Source organism: Arvicanthis niloticus, chromosome 21 (genome assembly GCF_011762505.2).
Source record: "Arvicanthis niloticus isolate mArvNil1 chromosome 21, mArvNil1.pat.X, whole genome shotgun sequence".
NCBI classification, from domain to species: Eukaryota; Metazoa; Chordata; class Mammalia; order Rodentia; family Muridae; genus Arvicanthis; species Arvicanthis niloticus.
The window spans coordinates 16,361,371-16,389,231 of NC_047678.1; the positions used below are offsets into that span (position 1 = coordinate 16,361,371).

A 27,861-nucleotide genomic window follows, 5' to 3' on the forward strand; every position below is an offset into this window, starting at 1 on the left:
CTCAAAAACACACACTTAATATCATTAGGTTCTACATGCTATAAAGAAAAATAAAAATAAAAAATGAAGAAGGGGAAAAGAGTGAGTTTATGTTGCTGTATAAGACCAGTGTCATTTCTACACGCATACCCGAAGGAAAAGGGGCAAAGGGATGGGTGTTCAAAGTACAGCAGGTTCCAATCCTGCAGTCAGGAGCGCATCCGGCTGCCATTCCACCACTTTTTAATTTTCTTTTTGCCGCTGTAGCAAATGTAAGCATTACTGTATGGCCTGGTAGTTAAATGTCATTCTGACATAGGGAATTATCTAACTTTGTTGGGTCGTCTGGTCCCTCTCCAACCCGGATCCTGTTGTTCTGCTTAGCTGACCATCCAGGTTTGAGCAAAAACACCTGCATTCGCGTTGGAAAAAAAGTGGGCGGGTACGTCCGCTATCGGCCCCGCCCCTGTCGCCTCCGGGATTTTCCCCGGGTCCCAACAGCAACCAACAGCGGCTTCCGGTAGGAGTTTTGGACCTCGCGGGTCCCCGTCGACGCTCCGCCCTCTCCTCCGAGAGGCGGCTGTGGAGAAGCCCGGCACCGGTGGCGGCTGTTTTGAGAGCCGCTCGGTGTCACCATGGGCGACCACGGGCTGGAGCTGGCGTCCATGATCCCCGCCCTGCGGGAGTTGGGCAGGTAGGGCCGCGCGTCGTCGCTAGCCTCGAGACGCCGTGTCTCCTCAGCCCGCGCCGCGGCCTGTGGGCGCTGCTCCCTCACAGTGGCAGTTGGCGGGAGCGCGGTCGCGACCCACGTGCCGGGGTGCCGGGGCAGCGGCTGCTCCGCTCGCGGGGGCTTGCCCACGCGTGCTTCTTTCTGTTTGGCCTCCCAAAGGGTCTCTTCTGGTTATTTTACCACACTCGTTAGCTTCTCGAAAGCCTTCCCTGGGTTCCTGATCGTTGTCGGCAGAATTAATTGGCTTAGGTTTTGTTTCAAAATCACGGCCCTGCTTCTGAGAGAAAAACATCAATGGCTGAAAGCGCGGTTGCTTCTTCTCGAAGAGAGGCCGTGCTTCCGCCAGCCCGTTACTTTAGTCGGAAATCCCAGGGACTGGCCACAGGTCCGCAGAGTCTAACGTGCACGGCGTTCCCCGAACTAAAACTTGGCGTTGGTATCCATCTGTAAATGCCTCTTTTGGGCTTTACGTAGCGTCGCACGCCGCCTTTAACCCCAGAATTTGGGTGGCAGAGGCAGGGGAACCCCTACCCTAGGCCAGCCAGGACTAAATAGTGAGACCTTGCCTCCGGAAAAACAAAGAGAAAAGGCGGGGGTTGGGGGGAAGCAAACCCCTTGTTTTCGTCAACCTCAAGAGTCTAATGTGAACCGGGTTCCAATCAGAAAAGTTCGTGCTCGCCACGCCCCTTCTTCGCTAGTAGGCGAAGAACTCTCCGCGGTCTGGAGACCGCCGCAGTTGAGTTCTCAAAATCGGTTCTGTCATAAGCTGAAAGCTTTGCACGTACAGTCAGTGCTGACCTTAAGTCTGTGAGCTGCTTCCTTTTATTTTTATTTATTTATTTATTTATTTATTTGTTTATTTTTGCGCCGCATTGGTGTTCATTTCCTCCTGCTGGCCATACCAAAAAAAAAAAAAAAAAAACCCAACAACAACAACATCAATTAGAGGATAAATGATGACACCACTTTTGGACTGTCTGATTTTTTTTTTTTTTTTACTTTGCATGAATGTGGCAAATAGATTTTGTGGGGGCAAAAATCATTAAAATATTGAGAAATATTGAGTTTAGTAATTTCTGTCTTTCTAAAAGTATATGAGTTAAAAGTGGTGATTTTGGGAAACTGATAATACAAATTTTGTCATCACTAAAATTCTGGAAGGCAGGGACCAACACCAGAGGTTGTTTTCTGACCTTAACTCATGCACCATGGCACAAGTACCTTTATTTATATGAACATGTACGTACATACATATATACCTCACAGGCACGTACAGACTTTTTAAAAATAATTAAAATTTTAAGTTTAACAGCTATTAATATATTAAAAATTTATATAACTCAACTAAAAAATGGTTTGATAAAAAAATGAATAAGGAATTTGAGATTTTTTTTCTCTAGAGAGAATATAAAATGGCTAATAAGCAAGGAAAAAGATAGATGTTTGATATGATTAATAATAAGGGAGACACAAATCCAAACCACAAGGAAGTTGGTGTGATGACTTGGGAGGCAAGAGGCTCACTTGAGTTTGCGGACAGCTTGGGTTACCAAGGCGTTAAAAAGGGCTAGTGAGATCTTAACCCTCTGCAAAAGCAAAACAAGGAGATTCCGCTTCAGACCACTACAGTAACTATTGTATATGTAAAGGAAATGGTAAGGACATGGGGAATCGGAACTTGTGGTATATTGTTAGTGTAGAAGTGCATTTTCTACATTTTCTACACCATTGTGAAGTGCAGGTTCTACAAAAGGAGGATGGGATAATGTTACCCATAACCTGACAATTCTTTATAATATATACCCAAAAGAATGTAAAACAGAGATTTGAACATATATTTTTACACTTTTGCTCAACATAGCATTGTTATTCACAGTAGCTCAATGGTGGAGGCAAATATTTACCAACAGACGACTAGACATAACCCTCCCAAATGTGCCATAAACATAGCATTATTCAGTGTGCTAAGGAAAGAAATTTTTGTTGTTGTTGTTGTTGTTTGTTTTTTGAGACAGGGTTTCTCTGTGTAGCTCTGGCTGTCCTGGAACTCACTCTATAGACCAGGCTGGCCTCGAACTCAGAAATCTGCCTCCCTCTGCCTCCCAAGCGCTGGGACTAAAGGCGTGTGCCACCACTGCCCGGCTAGGGAATAAATTCTAACATGCTACAACTAAACCAGTGGTTTTCAACCTGCAGGTTAAGATCCCTTTGGCAAATCCCTATCTCCAAAAATATATACATTATGATTAATAGCAGTAGCAAAATTATTATTATGAGGTAGTAATGAGAATAATTTTATAGTTGGGGAGTCACCAAGAATTGAGGAACTGCATTAAAGGTCACAGTATTAGGAAGGTTGAGAACCTCTGCATTAAGAAGTAAGTCACAAAGGGGTAAATATGATATTCCACAAATATAAGAAACCTTAGAGTAGTCAAGTTCATGGAGATAAATTAGTGGAATGAATATTGCCAGGGAATAAAAGAGGGGAAATGGTAAGTTACTGCTAAATGGGTGTAGAGTTGCTGTTTGGGAAGCTTAAAAAGTTCTGTACATGAGTGGTAGTAATGTTGTGCTGAAATGCTATGTACACGTTAAAACCATAAAATGGTAAACTTTATATAACTTATACTTTATCAAAATAAAACCAAAAGATGTTTTCTAAAATTGATCTGATCCTGTTCACTGCTCCTTTTGTGAAATTCCTACCTTCTTGGCATTTGGAATCAACCTCAGCTTTTCTCTTTGGCCTTTTTGCATCTTCTTATGGCTCTTCTAGCTAGCTTAGGTGTCTCTCTGGTCTTACCAATCACAATTGCACTTATACTCCAGGTTTCCTCTCATCTGAGCTGTGTGATCTTAGGTGATTTAATTTCTAGAGCATCCTCAGATCCAAATTAGACTTAGTATCCTATCTTATTGCTTATGAGTTGAAATAGCATTGACAGTAATGTTTAGTCTTATATAGTAGATATTTTATGACTACATCTCCATGTAACTTAAGATCTAAAAGGATCCATGTGTGTTGTAGATAACCCACTTAGTTATTACCTTGAAACCTCAAACAGTATTTCTGCTAGTTTTACTTTTCTTCCACATCTGTGTTTCTTCTGTTGACTGTGTGGTAAGTGACCTCACAGTCTCCCCTGAATTATCAAGTCTCCACTGAACTGCTTCTTTTGCTTTCTCAACATTAGCTTTTTGTGCATTGCCTGATGCATTAGGGGAATAGAATAGATTTATGTTGACTTTGAGAATAACTGCATGGTTATCATATATGTTGTAATACAGATGCTATTAAATTTTTATTTTCTGTTTTGTGGTGATTTTATATAAAGCCATAGAGCTCAAGCTGAATTCATTCAGGATTTTAGGGAATTGTATTTTTCCTTTTTTTTCTTCCAATGCTGATTGAATTCAGGGCCTCTAAGGTGGTAGACAAATGCTCTGCCTCTTTGTATTTCTCTTAATGCTTTTTCTAGATTAGCCCTAAGAATAAATATATATGCTTCTTTCTTAGCATTTATGTTGTCTCTTTATAATGGTAATTTTCAAATATAACAAAAGAAGAAAAAAATATTGATTTCCTCAGCACATATTATTGTGCAGTAAGTCCCAGACATTGCATCCGTATCAGTAATTACCAGTAAAGGACAGAGACTTCTAGTTTAGATTTGTTTATTTTATTTTTTATGTGTTAGTATTTTGGTTGCATATGTATGTATATCATATGTATGTCTGGTGCCATACATGTCAGAGGTCAGAAGAGGGTATTGGATACCCTAGAACTGGATTTAAGGATGGTTGTAACTGGGGGTGGGGGGGTGGTGGGAGCCAGGGAGAAGCCAAACCAGTATCCTCTGCAAGACTAGCAAATGCTCTTAATACTGAGCTGTCTGTTTGCCCAGTACCCTGAGTAAGATGGCTCATAGTTTCATTGATGATTGAACCCAGGACTTTATACACATAATGTAGATATGATAATTGCTACATTATAGGAATATGTTTGAGACTTTTAAAAATAACTATGGTACCATTATCAATTTAAGAACATTAATATCATTTGGGGTGGTCCAGATTAGGATCACAAATTGTAATTATTTGATGTGGCTTTTAGGTTTTAACTATAGATTTTACTTTCTTTTCTACTCTTAGGATTTGTGGGGTTTTGTTTGTTTCGTTGGTTTGTTTTTTTGTGATGGGGTCTCTGTTGTGACAGAAGCTCTGGGTGTCCTGGGACTCACAGAGACCTATCTGCCTGTGCTTCTTGAGTGCTGGGATTAAAGGTGTGTGCCATTATGCCCTTTCTTTCTCCTTCCCTCCCTCCCTCCTTTCCTTTCTTCCTTCCTTTTACTTTCTTTTTCTTTCTCTTTTCTTCATTTTTCTTTTTTTTGGTTTTCAGGACAGGGTTTTTCCTGTGTCGCTGTCTTGGAACTCACTCTGTAGACCAGGCTGGCTTCAAACTCAGATCCACTTTCTCTCCCTCCCAAGTGCTGGGATTAAAGACATAGTACCCAACTCCAGAACTGTGTGCTACATATCTTATCAAGGGCTAGATCAGTAGTATTTAATGGAACTATAGTAGAAGCTACATATGCAATTATTTAAAAATTTCTAGTAACCACATTTTTAAAAGTAGGAAGGAAGTAAAACTAAGTTAGTAATATGTTTTATAGGCTATGTGTTAACTCATATCCAAATATTATCACGTTCATATGTAACTGGTATAAGATGATTAATGTGACATAAATTCTTTTGTCCAAGTATAAGTAATCCAGTATGTGGGCTGGAGAGATGGCTCAGTGGTTAAGAGCACCGACTGCTCTTCCTGAGGTCCTGAGTTCAATTCCCAGCAACCACATGGTGGCTCACAACCATCTGTAACAGAATCTGATGCCCTCTTCTGGTGTGTCTGAAGACAGCTACAGTGTACTCATATACATAAAATAAATAAACAAATCTTTTTTTAAAAAAAGTAATCCAGTATGTATCTTATACACCTTAATTTGGAGTAACCTCTTTTCAAATATTAAATAGTCACATGTGGCTAATGGCTACCATTTTGAGCTGTACATTTCTAAAATCTGCAGGTTAGATATCTGTGCTGGCATTTAATAACCCCCACCCCAAAATTAGTAATGTCTTTAGATTTTCACTTTTGACAAGTATAATACTGTCTATGGTAACACTTAAACCAATCATATTTGGTAGGTTCAACTTTAGAGAGTTTTCTTACAGATTGAAAGGTATGTCCTTTTAAAGATTAAACGCTTTTTGCTGGTTTAGTTTGTAGAGACAGAATCTCTCTAAATAGCTTATGCTGGCCTAGAATGGCTAGCCCCTGCCTTAGCTTCCAATTATAGTAGGTATGTACCACCATGCCTCTAATAAAACATTTTTTTACATTAATTTATTTATTGGGAGGGAGGGTCGCACACATCACGGTTCATGTGGAGGCCAGAGGATAACTAATGGGAGTTGGTTCTCTCCTTCTACTATATCAATCCTGGGAATGGAACTAAGGTCACGTTTGGCAGCATGTGCCTTTGCCTGCTAAGGCATCTTGCTAGCTACCATTGTGCCTCTTTTAACAAGCTTTACTTTGTATTTCAGTGCTACTCCAGAAGAATATAATACTGTTGTACAGAAACCAAGACAAATTCTCTGCCAGTTCATTGACCGAATACTTACAGATGTAAATGTTGGTAAGTGAATTGTTTCTTCCATGAACTTCTATGGTTTTCCATGTACCATTGTACTACCTTTTTTCCTCTAGGCAGTTGTAGTCAGAGTTAGTTTTTGTTATAAATACTAATTTCAAGCAAGTTATTACTCAGTATTGCTTATCACTTAAAACATAATGTTACTTAGACCTTAAAATCAAGTGTGTGTTTCTATTAATAACTATGATTTTCTACTGGCTTCCTAGAATTCTTTAATGGGTTAGCTATAAAACATTTGACTGAGTCCAATCATTTGGACTTTACTAACAACTTGTACCAGTGGTAAAAACATACAGCAAATGCAAAAAAGAGTAAAATTTGGTGCTAACACATTTTGTGATTTATTATAACCATTTAAACTTTGTTCTTTTCAGTCAGAGGTTGCTAAAAAGATAGCAAAGGACTATGAACACTTGTAAGACATGGCTTCCTCTGTTTTGACTACTTGCCTTTTCCCTAAGCCAATTCCTTATCTAGGGATTCCTTCATAGTATCTTTCCAGAATTGTTTCCTTTTATCCTGAATTACCAAGTTGCACTACTGTTTTTAATTTTTTGACTCCTTCACCAGATTATTGGTTTTGTTTTATCTTAAGATTTTAGCATGGTGCTTAGCATCTTACAGGCCTATAGTACAAATGTTTGCAGAATGGGCCGTATTATAGATAAATGTATATGGTTATTAGACATTGAAAATTAGGTGGTAGGTTGGAAAGATGACTCAGACATTAAACTTGCTGCCTTTAAATTCCCAGCACCGTCTTAAAAAGCAGCTCCAGCAATGCATACCTGTGATTGCTGCAGTCTCACAGCAGATCTGTGGAGCTTTCTGGTCCAGCCAGTCTAGCTAAATTGGTGAAGTCTAGGTTCAGTGAGATACCTTGTCTCAAAAAATTAAGGTAAAAAATGATTGAAGCAGACACCCAACATTGACTTCTGATTTCCAAATCCATGCCCCCCTCCCACACACACATGAACATATATATAGACATATATCAGACACGTACAAAAATAATACTAGATAAGATCATAGGACTTCTCCATATGGCAGTTTAGCATGAGTACTCTGCTGGACAAAGTTTTGATTACCAAAACCTAGTTTCTTAACAAAAGTTCTATAGTTTGTCATGACTTTTTAAAAAGAATTTTTTTATCTCTTAGTTGCTCTAGAACTTGTAAAGAAAACTGACGCTCAGCCAACCTCTGTGATGTTACTTGATTTTATCCAGCACATCATGAAGTCTTCTCCACTTATGTTTGTAAATGTGAATGGAAGCCAGGGCCAAAATGAGGCCAAAGACAGTTGTATTGGTAAGTGCTGTTATTTTATGTTAATGCTTAACTAGTTTTATTAGATCCCCTTTGCTGTTTTTCTGAATATCACACTTACATAATTACGTACTCCCAGAAGTCATATTTGCTTTTGGGGAAAGGTGGTAGCTTTAATATACATTTTTTTGTTTTGTTTTCTGAGTCAGGGTCTCTTATGTACCTCTGGCTGGCCTAGAATGCATTTCTAGACCAGCTGGCCTGGGATTCAGAGCTCTGCCTGCCTCCCGAGTGCTGGCATTAAAGCTGTGTGCCAGCATGCCCAGCTTTAGTTACTTTTTTTTTTTTTTTTTTTTTTAACAGTTTTACTGGAACATCGTTTCTAATTACTACAAAGTTTGTTTAGACATTCTATTCAAAAGTACTTACACCAGGTGTAGTAGTGCATGCATTTAATCCCAGTGCTCAGTGGTAGAGGCAGGAGGATCTTTGAGTTGGAGTCCATCCTGGTCTACAGAGCAAGTTCCAAGTCAGTCAGGGCTACACAGAGGAAAAACTTTCTTTAAAAACCAAAACTAAACCAAACCAAATGTATTATATTGTCTTTTAAGAAAAATTTGCGGGGCTGGAGAGATGGCTCGGTGGTTAAGAGCACTGACTGCCCTTCCAAAGGTCCTGAGTTCAATCCCCAGCAACCACATGGTGGCTTGCAACCATCTATAATGGGATTCAATATTCTCTTTTGGTGTGTCTGAAGACAGTGACAGTGTGCTCATACATAAAATAAATAAACCTTAAAAAAAAAATTTGCTTTCTGTATATTAAGGCTTTGTTTCTAGGCTTTTACTTTATTGTTACTATCCCATTAATCTGCTCCCTCCTCCCTTTCTGAATCTCTCATAGAGGGATACAGAGCAAACTTTTTCCTATATAATGAAATATCTTAAAATTTGTTAATAATATCTGCTTTGATAATACAGCCTTCAAAAAGTGTTTTCTGGGGGCTGGAGAGAAGGCTCAGCTGTTAAGAGCACTGACTGCTCTTCCAGAGGTCCTGAGTTCAATTCCTAGCAACTACATGGTGGCTCACAACCATCTGTAATGGGATTCAATATTCTCTTTTGGTGTGTCTGAAGACAGCTATACTATACTCATATACATAAAATAAATAAATAAATAAATAAATAAATAAATATTTTTAATTAAAAAAGTATTTTCTGACTCCTTCTAGCCACCTAGGACTAGCTTATTTGCTGCTGATTTATATGTTCTTATTCTTGATGTTCTGTATTTCTTCTGTCATAAGTTCTTAAATCACATTTTCAGTTTTTGTTATATCTTCTAAAGTATGGACTACAATCCACAGTGGGTTATGAAATAACTTTTTTTTTTAAATTAATTTATTTATTTTATGTAAGTACACTGTAGCTGTCTTCAGTCACCCATATGAGGGCATCAGATCTCATTATGGATGGTTGTGAGCCACCATGTGGTTGCTGGGATTTGAACTCATGACCTCTGGAAGAGCAGTCAGTGCTCTTAACCGCTGAGCCATCTCACCAGCCCATGAAATAACTTTAAAGCTAGTAACATTTAAAACAAAATGAGCTGGGCATGGTGTCACACATCTTTAATCCCAGCACTTGGGAGGCAGAGGCAGGCAGATCTCTGAGTTCAAGGCAGCCTAGTCTACATAATGAATTCCAGGAGAGCCAGAGCTATGTAGAGAGACTCTGTCTCAAACAAATAAATATGTAGAGAGATTCTGTCATGAATGAATGAATGACATTCCATATAGATAGGGGATTGAATTTAGCACCTTACATGTAGTAGATAAATAATCTTAACACTAAACCACACCTCCAGCTCTACATTCAGTAACTTTTCATTGAAGAAAGCTGGCTGTTGTGACTTGCACATCTAGTAATCCATAGCACTTGAGAGATGAGAATAGAAGGATCATTGAGAGTTTAAAGTCATCCTTGGCCACATAGCAATTTCAAGACCAGCCTGGGCTACATGAGATACTGTTTCAAAAAAGAAAATATGATTTTTGTTGAAGGGGTAATAGTAGCTACTGTTTGTTGAATATTTATTATGTTTTGGGAACTATACTGATTGTCTCACATATGTTACATTACTTGAGCATTACAGTAGCCACTAATATAGATATTATTATGTAGCTTCAGAGATATGAAGATGACATAACTAGTAAATAGTAAGCTAAAACCATTTTTAACTCTAAAATTGATCTGAAGTACAGCCTTTCTGTCATATAGGAAATGTAGACTGTTCTCTTAGTGAAATTTGTACTTTAAAAATAAATCACCAAACATTTAGCAAATCCACACTTATACTTATTCACTTAATATATTTTCTGTTTGTTTTAAAGAATTCAGTCATTGGATTGTTACAAGACTTTTACGGATTGCAGCAACTCCATCCTGCCACACGCTACACAAGAAAATATGTGAAGTTATCTGCTCGTTATTATTTCTTTTTAAAAGCAAGAATCCTGCTATTTTTGGGGTACTCACAAGGGAATTACTTTATCTTTTTGAAGACTTAATTTACCTCCACAAAAGAAATGCAGTGGGTGATATTATGGAATGGCCAGTGGTTGTAAGTCGATTTTTAAGCCGATTGGATGAACACATGGGATGTTTACAGCCAGCTCCTTTGCAATTCATGAACATGCAAAATGTAGAATTTATTGAAGTCACTTTATTAATGGTTCTTATTCGTATTGTTCCAACTGTGTTTTTTCGACGACAAGAATTGTTACTGTGGCAGATCGGCTGTGCTCTGCTAGAGCATGGTAGTCCCAAAATCAGATCTTTAGCAATTAGCCTTTTAACTGAACTCTTCGAGCTTGGAGGATTACCAGCACAGCCAGCCAGCACTTTTTTCAGCTTATTTTTGGAGTTGCTACAACACCTTGTAGGAATGGATGCTGACCAATTGAAATTGTATGAAGAGCCATTATCAAAGCTGGTAAAAACTCTATTCCCCTTTGAAGCAGAGGCTTATAGAAATATTGAACCTGTCTACTTAAACGTGCTGCTGGAAAAACTCTGTGTCATGTTTGAAGATGGTGTGCTTATGCGGCTCAAGTCTGATTTGCTGAAAGCAGCTTTGTGTCATTTACTGCAGTATTTCCTTACATTTGTGCCAGCAGGGTATGAATCGGCTTTACAGGTCAGGAAGGTGTGTGTGACAAATATCTGTAGAGCTCTCGTAGATGTTCTTGGAGTTCAAACACATGTTGGGGTAAGTAATTATTAAGGTTACACATTAAGTGTTTTGTTCATTTGTTGTGTGTATGTGTATAGGATGTATTAGCAAGAAAAGAGATCTCACACAATAATGGCATGTCAAGGGTGTGATAATTTTCATAGTTTAGTTTAATTTTCAGACTTTTTACTTCTAGTCCAGAAAAATTTGTTCATTAAGAGGTGACCTGCCTAGTGAAGAAGAATAGATTGTTTTAAAATAGAATTTATTTTTTAAAAAATAAAAAAAATTTATAGCATAAAATTTATGTGTGTTTATAGCAGCATTGATTGAAAGGGAACTGGTTATCTTAATTGGAGAAAACTTAATCATTTTTATTTGTGAATTTCACTTTAGAATGTGTAATTAGTCGTATTAGTTTATACCATTTTTCCTGTTTGGACTGTGGGGAAAGATGGGCAATAAAATACTCAGATGTGCAGTAACTTGATTCAGTATTTTAAACATTAAGCACTGTAGCTTATTTTAGTCTATAAATCTTGCTGGATTTATAGTATGAAATGATTCCCTAATAAAGATTTCTGCATAGCATTTGGAGAAAGGGGGGAGGGTTTATAGTATGTATTTGTTGTAAACCTTTTTAAAGCTATAGAACCATCCTTAATATAGAATGTAAAATAATGTTGATTGATGTGAATATTTGGTTTTTCTTAAAAGACTCAGAAATAGTTTAGCTTTCTAAAAAACATGTAACACCTAATGCATTTTCTGTTTATAAATAATGTAAACATCTAAGAGGTAGTATTTGAAATTATTTTTGTTTTCTCAGTATTTGTTGGGACCATTTTATGCAGCCTTGAAAATGGAAAGTATGGAAATTATTGAGAGAATTCAATGCCAAACTCAACAGGAGAATCTCCGTGGTAATAATGATGGGGTGTCGCCAAAGAGGCGTAGACTCAGCTCCTCTCTCAGCTCTTACAAAAGGCCATCCAGACAGTCTGAAGAGTATGACCTCATCTGATTTTATTTTAAACAGTTCATAAAATTTTATCTTAAAAATAAAGTTTCATCAACTATTCTGATTTAAGAATACAAAGAACATCTTTCTAAACATAAGCAATAGGAGTGTTTAAAATATTTTGCCAGTCATTATGTTGTACTCTAGTATGACACTATAGATGTAGATGTAGTTACTTTGAATGTTTTTGCATGCCTGTTTATTTGGGTTTTTAATATTTGGAAAGTGTCAGCCTGTTTATCTATTACAAGTTCAAATCTTAGTTAATATACTATTTTTTGTATGTAGCCAAAGATTTGTATAGTTCAGCCAAACTGAACATTGTTTTAAATCTGTCCTAATGTAGATAAAAAGTCGATAATACATTTACAATTTTTATTTTAAATTACAATTACTGGTGTATGTGTGTGTGGCTGTCTGTCTGTCTGTCTCGTCTACATGTATATATGTATCACAACGAATGTGTAGAGATCAGTGGAAATGGGTTCTTTCTTTTCATCATGTGAGTCCCCAGTGATCAAACTTGGGTTCTCAAGCTTGGCAGCAAGTGCCTTTATCTGCTGAGCTGTCTTGCTGACTCTTGTTTTAAATATAGGCACTTGTGTATAAATTTTGTGCTGGACTTTAAGCCTGGGGCCTATGTATATTAAGTAAACACTATTACTGAGCTGTACCCCCATTCCATATTTTGTTTGAAAAACATTTGTATCATATATTAATACCTTCTATTGTGATTATACTTATTTATAGAATTAATCATGTGGATATGGACAAAAAGAGCATATTATGGAATGTTCTGAAACAGAAAGCTGAATCCCTTCAGATTTCCCTTGAATGTGGTACTCTCAAGAATTCTGTTGCTGAAGTATTAGAAGGAATTACTATTGTATTACAGCTGACCGCTCTCTGCACTGTTCACTGTTCTCATCAAGACATGGATGGGTAAAAAAAAATTAAAGATTTAATTTTTTTTTTATTATATGTATATGATATTTGTGGGTGCATGTTGCAGGATGTTTGATCACACTGCAAACCCAAGATTGTGTTATTCACTGAGAAAATGCTGTTTCTAGTTGTGGTGTGGCTCAGCCCTTAGCACAAACCTTTAATCCTTCTGGCTGGAATACAGTCATGCCCTTAGTACGTACCTTTAATTCCGAACAGTGAAGGTAAAGTTAGTTTGTAGAAGGAAGCACCCATGTTTGAAAGTGATGTCTAATTGAGTGGCAGCAATGAGACAAATCTGAGAAAGATTTGACAGAATAAGATAAGCCCAACTCTCACTAGAAGAGAGAGGGGAAAGCTACTTAAGAAAGCAGTGCAGAGAGTGGGAAAGAGAGGGGGCAAGGAAACAGATTGCAGAGAAAACAAAGTAGACAGAACTGGTGATGACCGAACAAGCCAGTGAATGAAAAGGAGCCAGAAGATTAGAATAGATTGCCAAAGTTAGTATAAGGCTAAGCAGAGCAATTCAGTAAGAAACTGAGAGAAGCCAGATTGAATCTGTGAGCTTGGAGAGGAGTTTGAGTCAGAACAGCTCAGTTGAATCAGCCTGCCAGAGTTCAGAAAGAAAAAGAAAAGGTGAGCTTATTCAGCAGTAAGTCTCCAAGGCTGAAAACATTCCAGGCAGGCCTAGATAAGATTGTATGGAGGCTACAAGCTTCCAGGACTAGGTCTGGGTTAGCAGAGGGAGGCAGTCAGCCTCAGAGACAATTACTACCGAAGAATAAAAGCTACTTTTAATGCATACATACTATGGAATGCATGTGAAGCTCAGAGGACAGCTTTGTGGAGCCAGTTCTCTCCTGCTTTTACATGGGTTCCAGAGATGAAAGTCAAGTCATCATGCTTCAGGACAAGTATTTTACTCACTGATTCATCTTATTGGCCCATCTCCTCTAATGAATTTGTGTTTACCATTACTCACTTGTTTTCTGTGACTTTAGGAAACAAACTTTGTAGTAAAAGTAGGTAAGACATTTTGTATTGTATACTGCTAAAGGCTAGGTACTGTGCTAAATGTTGCTTCTGTCTTCCTTAATCTCTGTGTCAATTCTAGAGGTAAATTCTGTCATACCTTGTTTACCAATTAGATGTTAAAGTACAGAAATGGTAGATTCTTTTTTTTTCTCTTAAGCCTAAATAACTTTTCCCAAGGACACATGATATGAAGATAGCAGAACATACTTATGTGCAATTCAGAAACTCATGTTCTTTTGGCTATGTTTCTTAAAATAGAGCAGAAATTTAGAATTCCGAAGAGGTAGATTATCTTTAATATAATCATTCTATCAAAAGAAACAAGTGAACACTTACTTTTACTACAATAATTTAGGACAGCTTGTGATGATTCTGTACCTTCTTACCAATTCCTATTGACTAACCAATACAGAGTTATAAAAGAAGAGATTTTAGGACATTTTATTAGTTTAGTTGCCACTAAATTTAGAATTTGAGATAAATTCACAGATAAACAATCTCAATGATTGAGTTTTCTGCAATTAAGATAACCAGTCCCCTTTCATAAACATATTATGAAAAACACATATAAATTCTACTTTAAAGCAATCTTTTCTACTTCACTAGGCAGTTCACTACTTAATGAATATATTTTTCTGGACTGGAAGTAAAAAGTCTGAAAATGAAACTAAGCTAAGAAAATTATTATGCCCTTGACATGCTATTACTGAATGAGATGTTCTTTTTTCTTGTGAATAGAATAGATTAACAAGGAATAAATTATTAGATGCCTGAACTTTTTTATGAAGAGTATTTGCCACATCAGTTAATAATTGCACAGGCATGTCTTCTATCATTATTTAAGCCTGGTAATTAAACATTTAAGTATCCTAGAACAATTCCCCACATTACAGGATGATTTAAGAGGCTGAGACAGGAGGATTGCCTCCAGATCAGCTCCCTAGGCTACAAATTAGATTCAGTGTGTCTGCCCTCTCTATGTCCCCTCCTGCCCCCAAATACACACATATGCCACACACTACAATAGAAAAAAGTAGTGACTTTATAAAGAGAATACACTTAAGCATAGGTTGTTTTGCATATTGACTTCAAATTGGCTTAAGGTTGTAGGTTAGTTCTGTACTTAATTTTCCTTTGGCTTTATTAAAATATTATGTTAGACTATAACAGAATTCTGAATTTTAATGTCTTTTTTAAAAATGTACTCATTGCAGCCATAATGTCAAGGATTGTCAACACAAATATAAGAAGAAACCTCCAGTAGTAATAACTTGGATGTCTTTGGATTTTTATACAAAAGTGCTTAAAAGCTGTAGGAGTTTGTTAGAATCTGTTCAGAAACTTGAACTGGAATTAGTCATTAATAGCATGGTGAGAATTTATGATGCTTTGATGTATATGCAAGGTGAGTACAAATAAGTGGTAGACGTTAGTCACTGTAGATGGAAGCTTTCTGTTTCTGCCTAAAGTTTAAATGCACAAGTATTTGTAATATTCAGAATATTTTCAAATTTTCTGTTAATTATGCTTACTGGTAGTTTCTGAGTTTCACATTTATTTGTGCAATATTTTGATTTAGTCAATAGACATTCATTTGAAACATTTAAATGTTTTGATTTGAGAATCTGAAGAATACTATGATCCTTATAGACAGTATATAGATGTATATGTTTTTAAGCCACATCTGATTTCATTGGCCTTACAGACTTGAGCTTGGGCCTGGATGTATAGTCCAGTGGTAGAATACATGTTAAACTTGTGCCAGGATGTGACTTTGCCACAGACCACTCCCGGTTAAAACAAAAGATTGTTTTTTGCCCTTTGTTTTAAGAATCCGTGTTAATTGGATGTTGGTTGTAATTTCACTTAATGTTTTGCATGTCTACATTTTTACTGGCAAAGTAAAATGATGAATATGATGAAGGAATAGGTTAATTTATGTTCTTTGTCTCTGTAGTAAAAAGTTCATTTGAGGATCATGTTCTGGAAGAGTTATGTGGAATGCTTTCACTTCCATGGATTTATTCCTATTCTGATGACAGCTCTTTAAAGATGACCACATTTGCTACTAACCTTCTGCCCTTAAGCCAGAGGGTTTTGGACAGTTACTGTAAGTAGTCACAGAATTGTCTGATGTATGTAGCTTATTTGTTGTGGTTAATTGATCTCTGTATAGAGTTTATAGTACTTTATCACACAGTTTTCAATAATTAAAAGGAGATACTCATAAGAGTACTACACAAAGGAGTTTGGTATATTAGTTGTATACTTGGCCCTATATCTTAAAAAAATAAGTAAACATTTTTAAAGAAATCTTGTTTCATAAAGTTAATTCTGTTTAGCTCCACAGGCACAGTCACAATGTGTGTTTCTTCTGACACTGTTTCCAAGAAGAATATTTCTTGAGTGGAGAACAGCAGTCTATAACTGGGCCCTGAACAGCTCCCATGAAGTAATCCGGGCTAGTTGTGTTAAAGGATTTTTTATCTTATTGCAGCAGCAGAATTCTTGTAACCAAATTCCCAAGATGCTTGTGTATGTATTAAGACTTTGATTTAAATATACATTTGATTGTATAAATCATTAATCTGAGTGTCCAAGTTATTATTGCAGAATACATACAGCAAATATAGCTTATACCTTGGAAATTTTATTTTTCTATTCTAAATTTTATTTTTACTCTTTGTCTCAAATCAAGAAAGTCTAATCCAGAATATTTACTGGGAAGATTTAGTACTTTTTCTTTTCTTTTCTTTTCTCTTCAGAGATAGAGTCAAAGATGATTCTGATGTGGTCAAGAAAGAATTTGCTTCTGTCCTTGGTCAACTTGTCTGTACTCTTCATGGCATGTTTTATTTGACAAGTTGCTTAGTAGAGCCTTTCTTTGAACATGTAGACTTGTTCTGTAAGAACCTGAAAGCCACTTCTCAGCATGAATGTTCATCTTCTCAAGTAAAAGCTTCCATTTGCAAGCCATTCCTTTTTCTGCTGACCAAAAATACACCTAGTCCAGTAAAACTTGGTGAGTACTTGGGAGTTAAAAAACACTTTCTAGTGATACTGGAGTATGAGTTTGTCGGGGATTTGAGATTTACACATACACCAGGAAGATGCGTGTGTTTAAATAGTAACTTGCAGTTTATTCACAAGCTTTCAGATAGTTGATAAGTGGGTCTATAGAACCCCTAAGTTCTATAAAATTAATAAGACTAAGATCCCTCTTAGTTGAGAGGTTTTTGAATTAAAATTTATTTTTGAGTCTAATAGGTAATAATCTATAAAACCTAAAAATGATCTTTTGATAACTTAGATTCTAAAATTTATTTTAAATATAAATCACTTTTATTAAGTATTAAGTAATTTAAATTGGTTAGTTTGCCAGCTGTAGTAGAACATGTCTTTTGATTCCAGCATTCAGGAAGCAGAGGCAGGTGGATCTCTGTGTTTAAGGCCAACTGAATTCCAAGCTGGCCAGCCAGGTTTCTACAGTGAGGCCTGTCTCAAAATAAACAACCACAAAACCAAACAAATAAATTAATAAGTTCTAAGCCGGGCGGTGGTGGCGCACACCTTTAATCCCAGCACTTGGGAGGCAGAGGCAGGTGGATTTCTGAGTTCGAGGCTAGCCTGGTCTACAGAGTGAGTGCCAGGACAGCCAGGGCTACATAGAGAAACCCTGTCTCAAAAAACCAAAAAAAAAAAAAAAAAAAAAAAACCAAAACAAAACAAAACAAAAAAAAGTTCTTTTCTAATCTCCTTAAATTATATGTGCCATGTATACCTAAACATTAATATATAAGGCAACATGGGGTTGTTTGCTGTATTTTATTTGCTGACTGTTTTTAAGAACAACTTTGTTATATGATATGTCAAATTAGAAACATACCATCTCACTTTAGCTTTCATAGACAATCTACATCATCTTTGTAAGCATCTTGATTTTCAAGAAGATGAAACAGAGGTAAAAGCAGTTCTTGGGACTTTATTAAATTTGATGGAAGATCCAGACAAGGATGTTAGAATTTCTTTTAGTGGAAATATCAAGTATATATTGGAATCCTTGAACTCTGAAGATGGATTCATAAAAGAGGTTAGAAGTCTTAAATTAAAACCTACAGATTTTTATAAACCTAGGTCTAGAACTATTCTGACAGTGAACTCTGCTTTCCTAGCTTTTTGTCTTAAGAATGAAGGAAGCATATACACATGCCCAAATATCAAGGAATAATGAGCTAAAGGAGACCTTGATTCTTACCACAGGGGATATTGGAAGGTATGTTTGATAGTATTTGAATTGAAACTTACTTATTTTTGTCACTGTCTTATTTGTCTAGTATTAGAGATATGAGGGCTGGAGATGTAGTCCAATGAGTACATGCCTACTGTGCACTGAAAAAAATTAAAAGAATAAATTGTGATATAAGATGTATATTATAGAAAAAATGATTTCCATATATTTAATTGTGTCTGCATTAGTTTCTGAGACACTGACTTTCACATGTTTTTATTTTCAGGGCAGCAAAAGGAGATTTGATACCTTTTGCACTCTTGCATTTACTGCATTGCTTGTTGTCTAAGTCTGCATCCGTCTCTGGAGCAGCATACACAGAGATTCGAGCACTAGTTGCAGCTAAAAGTGTTAAGCTGCAGAACTTTTTCAGTCAATATAAGAAACCAATCTGTCAGGTGAGAGACAGCATTCAGCTTTTCAATAGATAATAGCAATATTTTACAGGAGTTAAAAAAGAAGTTGAAGCCAGGCAAAAAAAGTAGTATGTGTGTTGGAAGACTGGGGTAGTGTATGGTTGGTTGCTTGAGTCCAGAATTTTGAGACAAGACTGAGCTTAGGGAAAATAATCTATGCATGTCTTCTTATTTTGCTTGTTTTAAAAGATTACTTTCTAAATTACATTTATTTAGAACTGAATTTTTGCCATTTGCATTTAAGGATAATGATCTGAAGATATGGGTTGTAAATGAAAAGGAATATCATCTTTTAATAATGTGTTAAATTATTATGTTCTCATTAAGTTTAGGGAGTCATCATTGTTAGCTTTTTAGTGGTGACATTGTAAATAGGACACTGTGTTCAGAAGCAAGTCGTTAGTGTCTGAAAAGTTAGGCCATGTTCAATATTGTTCTTACCCTGATTTGTGATGTAATCCTTAGCATGATATTAAAGTTTCTTAACTAAGATTGGTTGCTTTTCTGTACAATGGGGATTGTGACATAATCTGCCTCATTAAGGTGAATTGAGTGAGTCCAACTGTGGCAGTTTAGAACTTAAAACTATCCTTTATTCTAGCTTAAAAAGTATTCATTAGTGGGCAGGGAAAGGGCTTAGTTAGAATTCCTTCCTCTTTTGAAAACTAAGAAAAATCTTTTGCTTTAGTTTTTGGTAGAATCTCTCCACTCCAGTCAGATGACAGCACTCCCAAGTACTCCTTGCAAGTCTGCTGAGATGCGAAAACAAGATGTTGTTCACCACAGAGAAATGGCTTTAAATACTTTATCAGAAATTGCCAATGTTTTTGACTTTCCTGATCTTAATCGTTTCCTGACAGTAAGTTGCCGTGTGTGTAGTTGGCTTATTTGAAGCTTTCATTTCAACATTTCATTTGTTTTATTCTATTTGTTTATTTTTAAAGAAAACCTTGCAAGTACTGTCTTAGGTAGGGTTTTACTGCTGTGAGCAGACACCATGACAAAGGCAACTCTTACAAGGACAATAATCAATTGGGGCTGGCTTACCAGGTTCAGAGGTTCAGTCCATTATCATCAACGCAGGAACATGGTAGCATCCAGGCAAGCATGGTGCAGGAGGAGCTGAGTGTTCTACATCTTCATCTGAAGTCTGCTAGCAGAATACTGGCTTACAGGCATCTAGGGTGAGATCTTACAGCCCACACCCACAGTGACACACTTACTCCAACAGGGCCACACCTCCCAGTAGTGCCACTCCCAGGGCCAAGCATATACAAACTATCACAAGTACATTTAGGACCATATGAACCCTAGAATTTTAAAATTACACGCTGTGCATGTGTGTGCGTGCGCGCGCGCGTATGTGTGTGTGTGTGTGTGTGTGTGTGTGTGTGTGTGTGTGTGTGTAGGTTAGAAGACAACCTTGGCTATTTGGGGGTGTGGTTATCGAGGAGAGAGTACTATCACAATGCCCTGGAGTTTTTGCCACGTAAGTTTGAATGGTTGGGCGGCAAGCCTTTAACATCTTTCTGTCTCTGATTTGATAGCACTGGGAATAAAGGCTTATGTCCCCATGTCCAGCTGTTTTCTGAGGATTGCATTTACATTCTCATGCTTATATGAGGTGCGCTTTACCACCTAAACTATCTCCCTAGCTCCTAAATTGTATATTTATTTTTACTTTGACAGAGATTATTGCTTACACAGTACAACTTAAACTTATATCTTTATTTACTGCTCTATATATCATATTTAATGATTCTATATTCTGGTTAAGTCTTTTTAGTCTATGTTTTCAGTAATGTTCTGGGTTCCATTAGTCATTGAAAAATTAATATTTACCCTTAAGTTAAATTATAAAATATAGAATTAGTGGTATGATCTGCTATGAATTCAAATGTCAGACTTTGTAGCATGAGATAGTTTAGGAAGATTATGAAGTTCAGTAGGGCTAAAGTTTAAAGGATGATGGAGCATATTATCTTCTTATCTTTCCCCAAATCAGGTTTATTGTTAATAACTTGTGATAACAATTCATACAGAGGTTTTTCCTATATTATTTTAACAAATGTAAATTGCTTATAAATTGATTATATATACAAAAAATAGGATGTTATAAGAACCACAGATTCATACCTTATTATTAATTTCATCAAAACCCATAATGTTTATTGCAACATTACCTATTGGCAAAATAACACTCTGAGAAGAAACTGAATGTCTGAAATTAAGATATATTACATAACCATCTTAAGCTAAGTATAACTGAAGCTAAAAAGGCGTAAGGTATGTCTATGAAGGGAAACTTATTAATGTTATTTTGTTTGTTTTCCTTTTCTTTCTTCCTTTCTTTCTTTCTTTTTTTCTTTTTTAAGACAGAGTCTCATTCTGTAGCACAGGCTGGCCTCAAATGTGTTCTCTCTTGCCTCAGTTTCTTGAGTGACAGAATCTCACACTCCAAGCAAGGCCTGGATCTTGTTCATTGTTACATCCCAGGTTTAGGATAATGACTTAACATGTGGTTGTAATTATTAAGACATGTAGAATAAATTTAAAAAATAACTATTTTCCCTTTGGAGTTTATGTAAATTTAATGAGCTAGACAAAAACAAACAAACAAACAAACAAACAAAAAACCAAAACCAAAAAGGAAAATAGATTTGTCACAGTATTGGGATGTTAGATGTGCTTAGTTGTTTTACTGGCTGTGGGTGTCTGTACCTGTCTGAGTCAGCTGCTGGGTGGAGCCTCTCAGAGGACAACGTGCTCCTGTCCACAAGCATAACAGTATCATTAATAGCATCAAGAATTGACGCTTGCCCATGGGATGGGTCTCAACTTGGGCCGGTTATTGGTAGGTCATTCCAGTCTCAGCTCCATCCCCTGTGCCTATATTTCCTGTAGACAGGATAAATTTGGGGTTGAAAGTTTTGTGTGTGGGTTGGTGTCCTTATCACTCCACTGGGGTTCTTGCCTATTTTCTGTAATTATGAAGCATCAATTTTATGATCTAAAAAATTCTTTTGAGTTTGCATTTATGGCTATTCTCTACATGTTTATTCAGGCCCTGAGTCATAGTAATGTTATTAGTCTGTTATAGTCAAGAGAGTGAATGACAAAGCTGAGTACAAGATGATTGCATACCTAACTTCCTGTGGCATTAAAGAATATTTCTTGTGGGTGTTTGATAATTATTGTTTTGGATTTTTTTCAGAGGACATTACAAGTTCTACTTCCTGATCTTGCTGCCAAAGCAAGTCCTGCTGCATCAGCTCTCATTCGAACTTTAGGGAAACAATTGAATGTCAACCGTCGAGAGATTTTAATAAATAACTTCAAATATATTTTTTCTCATTTGGTTTGTTCTTGTTCCAAAGATGAATTAGAACGTGCCCTTCATTATCTGAAGGTATTTGAATATTTGTATGTATTTTATTCTTTTATTTAAGTTAACATTATTGGAAAAACTATTATAACATTGTAATATAGGAAGGGCAGTAAATAATTTATAGCTTATACTATAAGAGTGAATAAATATTATTGTGTTAAATAATCATTGTTGGGCTGGTGAGATGGCTCAGCTGTTAAGAATATTGGTTGCTCTTCCAGAGGTTCTGACTTTAATTTCCAGCAACCACAATTTCTCAGGACCATGTGTAATGGGATCTGATGCCCTCTTCTGGCATGTAGGTGTACATGCAGACAGAGCACTCTACATTTAGAAAATAATCATTGTCTTGAGAAGATTCTAAATAATATTGTTTGTTTGTTTTTTGGTTTTTTAAATATTTTTTTCTGATCATTTACTATAATGGGATAGAATAGTCATCCTTTCATGGACCTGAGGTTTGTATATAATTTTATTTTGGTGATTTTGTGCTGATTACAGTTATAAATTAGCTGATATTGTGCAAGTAATTATAGGAAGAGATTGCTATCTTTAATTGTGTACCTGTACTTGGCTTATTTACCTGCTGCTCTGATTATAATTCTTCCTATTTTAAAATATTAAATTTTTTATGGGGCTGAAAAGATGGCTCAGGGCTAACAATACTTGTTACAACAGAAGACCTGTGTTCAGTTCCCAATACCCACATGTCAGATCACATCTTCATGTTACTGCAGGTCTAGGAGATCTGAAACTTCTTCTGACCTCTATGGCACCAAGCACCCATGAACATATATCTACATAAAGACAAAACACTCTTGTGTATAATAAGAAATTATATGTGTGTGTGTGTGTACACATATAATATATATATATATATATATATATATATATAGTTTTGTTTTTGTTTTTTTTAAGACAGGGTTTCTCTGTGTAGCCCTGGCTGTCCTGGAACTCAGAATCAGAAATCCATCTGCCTCTGCCTCCCAGGTGTTGGGATTAAAGGCGTGTGCCACCACTGCCTGGCTGAAAATAAATAAATCTTAAAATTTTAGAGTGTGTGGGAAAATTATAGCTTAGGCTTCTTTTTTGGTTTTACATTAACAGCAGTGTCTTCTAGGAATATAAGACTATTGGAACAGAAGACCTTAATTTCATTTTTCACTAAGAGGATAGCAGATCTCTTCTGACTTGGGGAGTAATGACTATTGTATTTATTTCATCTCAAGAGCATTAACCTGTGTGTTATATAGAGAGAGTGATGATATTTATGGAGAACATACTACATGTCAAAAACTTCTTTGTCTGTATGCTATCTGGGTCACTTTATTTGGCAAGATAGAGGGAGCACAGTTTATCTTTTATACAAAATGCTTGAGACTAGATTTCAGATTTTTTTTTGCATTTTGGAATATTTGCATATATATAAAATGAGATATCTTGAGAATAAAACCAAACTCTAAACACGGAATTCATTCCTGTTTCACATAACGTCTTAAATGTATAGCCCAAAGCTAATTTTATACAGTATTTTCAATGTGCCCACATTTTGACAGCAACTTGTGTTTTAAAGTCAAGTATGGCATTTTCTGTTTCTTGTATCATGATAGTGTTCAAAAGAATTGGTATTTGTGTTTTTAATTAGAAACGTTCAGGCAGTGTTTTGTTTTACAGATGATGACACTTAAGGCAATGAGGGGTTAGATTAGGTAACTTGTCCAGATCACAGGGCAACCTAGAAGTGACAGCTAGAATTTAAACTCCAGCATTCTAACTGAAACCATGCCGTGAAATTAATGTACTTAAGTCTGGATGCTAATATGAGGAAAATGTTTTTAATATCTTTAGAATGAAACAGAAATTGAGTTGGGGAGCCTGTTAAGACAGGATTTTCAAGGATTGCACAATGAATTATTGCTGCGAATTGGAGAACATTATCAACAAGTTTTCAATGGTTTGTCAATACTTGCCTCATTTGCATCTAGTGATGATCCATATCAGGGACCACGAGATATCACATCACCTGAACTGATGGTACATGGTATAAGTTTATTTGGTTTTCTCCTTTTCTGTACCTTACTTATAAAGCTGAGGAAACTCCTCTCCCCTATTTTCCAAACATAGGTATTTCTTTAAGTTTTAATTGATATTTTTCTTTTAGAAATGGTTAAAGTTGTATGGTAGGATCTCCCTCACTAATTACTAATTAGGAAAATGCCCTACATACTTGCTTACAGTCCCATCTTATGAAAGCATTTTCTTAACCGAGATTTCCTCCTCTAAGATAACCTTAGCCTGTGTCAAGTTGACACCCACCACAGCAAGTGCCTCACTATTGAACTATCCATGTGTGTAACCTCAGTCCCCAAAGAAATCTTTATTATCCTTTCCTGACTTAATTCCCCTAATCTTCCCTATTTTGGGCAATGGTACTTTGTGTTGGGAGCTGACTTTTAGCAGAAAGCGGCTAGATCATCTTTGCAGCCATCTCGAGCCATATACCCGGATAGAGACTTGCTTTTCAACAGCCTACAACAGCTGAGCACACTCTGACAAACACCTTGTTTATCCCACATAGCTTGTTTTGCTGTTTAGTGACCCCAGCTGCATGGTGCACGTGGTAAAATGTCTTCACCTGTGTTCTGCTTGTACTTATAAATACCCAGGATTTTCTTGTAATAGGAGTGAATAGGGGAAATAAAGGAGTAACCAGACTTGACCACACACCCGATCTTGTCTCAATTCTTCAAGTCTCTTGCCCCTCCTTCCCCTCTTTCTCTCTCTCTCTTGACTAGAGCACTTAGCCCCAAAACGTGGGACAGTGCGGTCACCAACATTAGTGGCTCCCAAAGTGTGGGGCCGCCAAGCGTGGAGAGTGTGAGCCACAACACTTTGTACCACCACCTACTCATTGGCTTCAACCAAAACCTGAGAGCAATATATGAGTTCTTCAGATGAAATCTGTCAGACCACATGTGACAGTGTGCCTTTCCACCTGCCTTTGTTCAGTTCTTTTCACTACTTTAGCACTATCTTTGTTTCTTAAAAATGGCAAACTTCAGATTTGTAGTTGTTGGCTTTAGATGCTCTCTGTACTTATATTAATAATTCCCTGGATGGTTTTCACTATTCACAGTTTCCTTATCACTCCTACCTAAATTCATTTATCCAATTTCTATCACATGCTCATGTTTATTTTCTTATAGCCCTTATCAGCCATATTTATGTGTGAATTTATTTAGTGTTTCCTATTAATTTTGCCATGTATACTATTGCTTGTCTTTAACACATGTACCTAGCATGATAGTATGATAGTATAGAAACACATATATTTGGTGAATGGCAGATATACATATTCAAAGTATTGTTTGACTCGATGCCAAGAACTTTGAAATTAGAATATTTATGTAGATTTGAGTGCTGCCTATACCTATGCTTTATTTAAGAACAGATTTGAATCATAACTAATGAATTGCAGTTTATCATGCCAAAGTTTAATTTCAATCTAAATTACAAGTTTACAAAACACATATTTTGGAGATGCTGTGATGAAACCCAATATTATGCTAATCTCGAAAAAACTAGTGATATGTTTTTTTTTAAGTTCACAAACCAAAGGTAAATTTGGGTTTGAAAAACATTTCTTTGCTTGGCAAAGTTTCTATATGCTAGATAGATACCTAATTCGTCTTCACTGTATACTAGTACAAACTTCCTCATCTGCCCTCAGCCATGTATGTGACCCTAAGGTAACCTAAATCAGGTGCCTCAACATTAAGCCATGCTACCTTGGAACATATTTCAGTTGTCACTCATCCCTAGCTCTTTGTCTTGGAATTTTTCCTGCCTGGTATAGTTCAGTGGTAGAAAGCGGCCCACTAGGAATTTTGTAGTAAATCTCCAGTTCAGAGGAAAAGAAGAGAGACATTTAATATATGTAAAACATATAACATCTTTTCTTTAAATCCATAGGCTGATTATTTGCAACCGAAATTGTTAGGCATTCTGGCCTTTTTTAATATGCAGTTACTGAGCTCCAGTGTTGGCATTGAAGATAAGAAAATGGTAAGTAGTGGTATTTGAATTCCCAGAGACTAGAATACAATTCATATTGAATATTCAGGGAATATGAGTTTTGCCTCTAGTTGTAAACATTCAAGTATAAAAAGTCATGGAACAAGCTGGGTGTGGTAGCTCACACCTGGAATTTTAGCATGTGGAAAGACTGAGACTGAAGACTAGCTCAGACTTAATGTCAGCCTGGGCGACATCGTGAGTTCCAAGCAAGCCTTAACTAAGTATGAGACTGTCAAAAAGGAAAAGCAACCGACACTTGATATTTATTACTGGATATTATATATTTGTTCTTAGGACATTGTAAAAATAGAAATTGTACCATTGGCAACTCTTTTACTGATGATGAGAATTAGGAAACCCAGCTCAAGCTGTCCTAAAGAATTTGTTGGCTCTGTTATTAAATAGACAAAGATAATATAACTTCATCCACGACTTGATTCTAGATTCAAAGACATTTCAAAATCGGTGTCTTTGGTCAGAGTCACCTAGGTTAACTCTCTATTTTTGTTATTATAGCTCAGGGTGCCTTTGAACTTCTAGTAGTCCTCTTGCCTCAGCCTCCTGTATGCTGGGATTATGACAGCCACCTTGCTCAGGTAGCTTTCTACTTGTCAGGTAATAATACTAGTGTCTTCAGGCCCATGTGTCATGACATCTAGCACAGTTGAAGACATAAGCCAGCAGTAGCTGAGAGCTTGAATATCAATTGTATAATTGAATTTTATTGGTTCACCTGGGTCTACTGTTGGTATTTCTGTTCTTAATGTATATGTGTGTTAGCATGAGTGGGCAACACTCACAGAGGTCAGAGGACAACATGCATGAATCAGTATACTCCTTCTACTGTATGGGCTTTAGGGCTAGAACTAGGTTGTCAGGCTTGGCAGCAAGCCTTTACCTTAGGAGCCATCTTGCTGGCCCAGTAGCAGCTTTTATTTCAGAATTCATTCTCCTTCTGATAACTTTAAGTATCCATGTAAGACATAGAGCAAAGTTTAGCTACAAATTGTAACAGTCAATGCCTATAATTTCAGTTTTAACTAGTAAATTTTCAGTAACTTCTAATCCATCTATATGGCTTCCCAAACACTTATGCTAAATGAAAGAATGGATGACTAAGTCAAAGGAACGTGAATTTATGTTATAGAACCATAAAGAGCTTTCCTGTTTTGGTACATGTGCTGGCTAGTTTTATGTATCTTGACACAAGGTATAGTCATTGGTGAGGAGGGAGGTCATAGCCAAGCCTGTAGGGAATTTTCTTAATTGGTAATCCATGAAGGAGGGTGCTATAAGAAAGCATATACTGAGCAAGTCAGTATGTATTACTCCTCCATGGTCTCTGCATTAGCTCCAGGTCCCTGCTCCATTTGAGTTCCTGTCCTGACTTCTTTCAATGATGAACAGTGATGTGGAAACATAAGCCTTTTTTACCCAAATTGCTTTTGGTCATGGTGTTTAAACACAGGAATGGTAACCCCTAACTAAGACAATATTGCAAAAGATTAACCAGACTTTCTCTACCTGTTCATTAGAACCTAGAACTATTGATGCAGTTCTCATTCTGTCTCTATTGTAAGACTATCTGGCAGTTGTTTGTTGTATTAAGTTAAAAACATCTTGAATTTAGTAGCATTAAGACCATTATTAACCATTATGAAACATTCTGCTTAAATTATAAGTAACTTTAAATTCAATTTTTTTATGTTTATTTATTTATTTATTTATTTATTTAATGCATGTGAGTATACTGTTGT

The 27,861-nt window shown here is 36.5% G+C and overlaps 1 protein-coding gene across 1 annotated transcript in view; it reads left to right on the forward strand.

Moving 5' to 3' along the window:
• Positions 1-535: 535 nt before the first annotated feature.
• Atr (ATR checkpoint kinase) overlaps positions 536-27,861 on the forward strand; it is an 86,116-nt gene continuing 58,790 nt past the window's right edge. Inside the window, exons 1-17 of the mRNA XM_034483747.2 lie at positions 536-673; positions 6,323-6,414; positions 7,593-7,742; positions 10,093-10,970; positions 11,764-11,942; positions 12,706-12,897; positions 15,150-15,340; positions 15,893-16,045; positions 16,278-16,470; positions 16,701-16,957; positions 17,835-18,025; positions 18,108-18,208; positions 18,450-18,621; positions 19,328-19,498; positions 21,854-22,048; positions 23,876-24,061; positions 26,000-26,092. Of these exons, the coding sequence (XP_034339638.1) occupies positions 615-673; positions 6,323-6,414; positions 7,593-7,742; positions 10,093-10,970; positions 11,764-11,942; positions 12,706-12,897; positions 15,150-15,340; positions 15,893-16,045; positions 16,278-16,470; positions 16,701-16,957; positions 17,835-18,025; positions 18,108-18,208; positions 18,450-18,621; positions 19,328-19,498; positions 21,854-22,048; positions 23,876-24,061; positions 26,000-26,092 (3,453 nt within the window). The 5' untranslated portion in view covers positions 536-614. The remainder of the gene's footprint in view (positions 674-6,322; positions 6,415-7,592; positions 7,743-10,092; positions 10,971-11,763; positions 11,943-12,705; positions 12,898-15,149; positions 15,341-15,892; positions 16,046-16,277; positions 16,471-16,700; positions 16,958-17,834; positions 18,026-18,107; positions 18,209-18,449; positions 18,622-19,327; positions 19,499-21,853; positions 22,049-23,875; positions 24,062-25,999; positions 26,093-27,861) is intronic.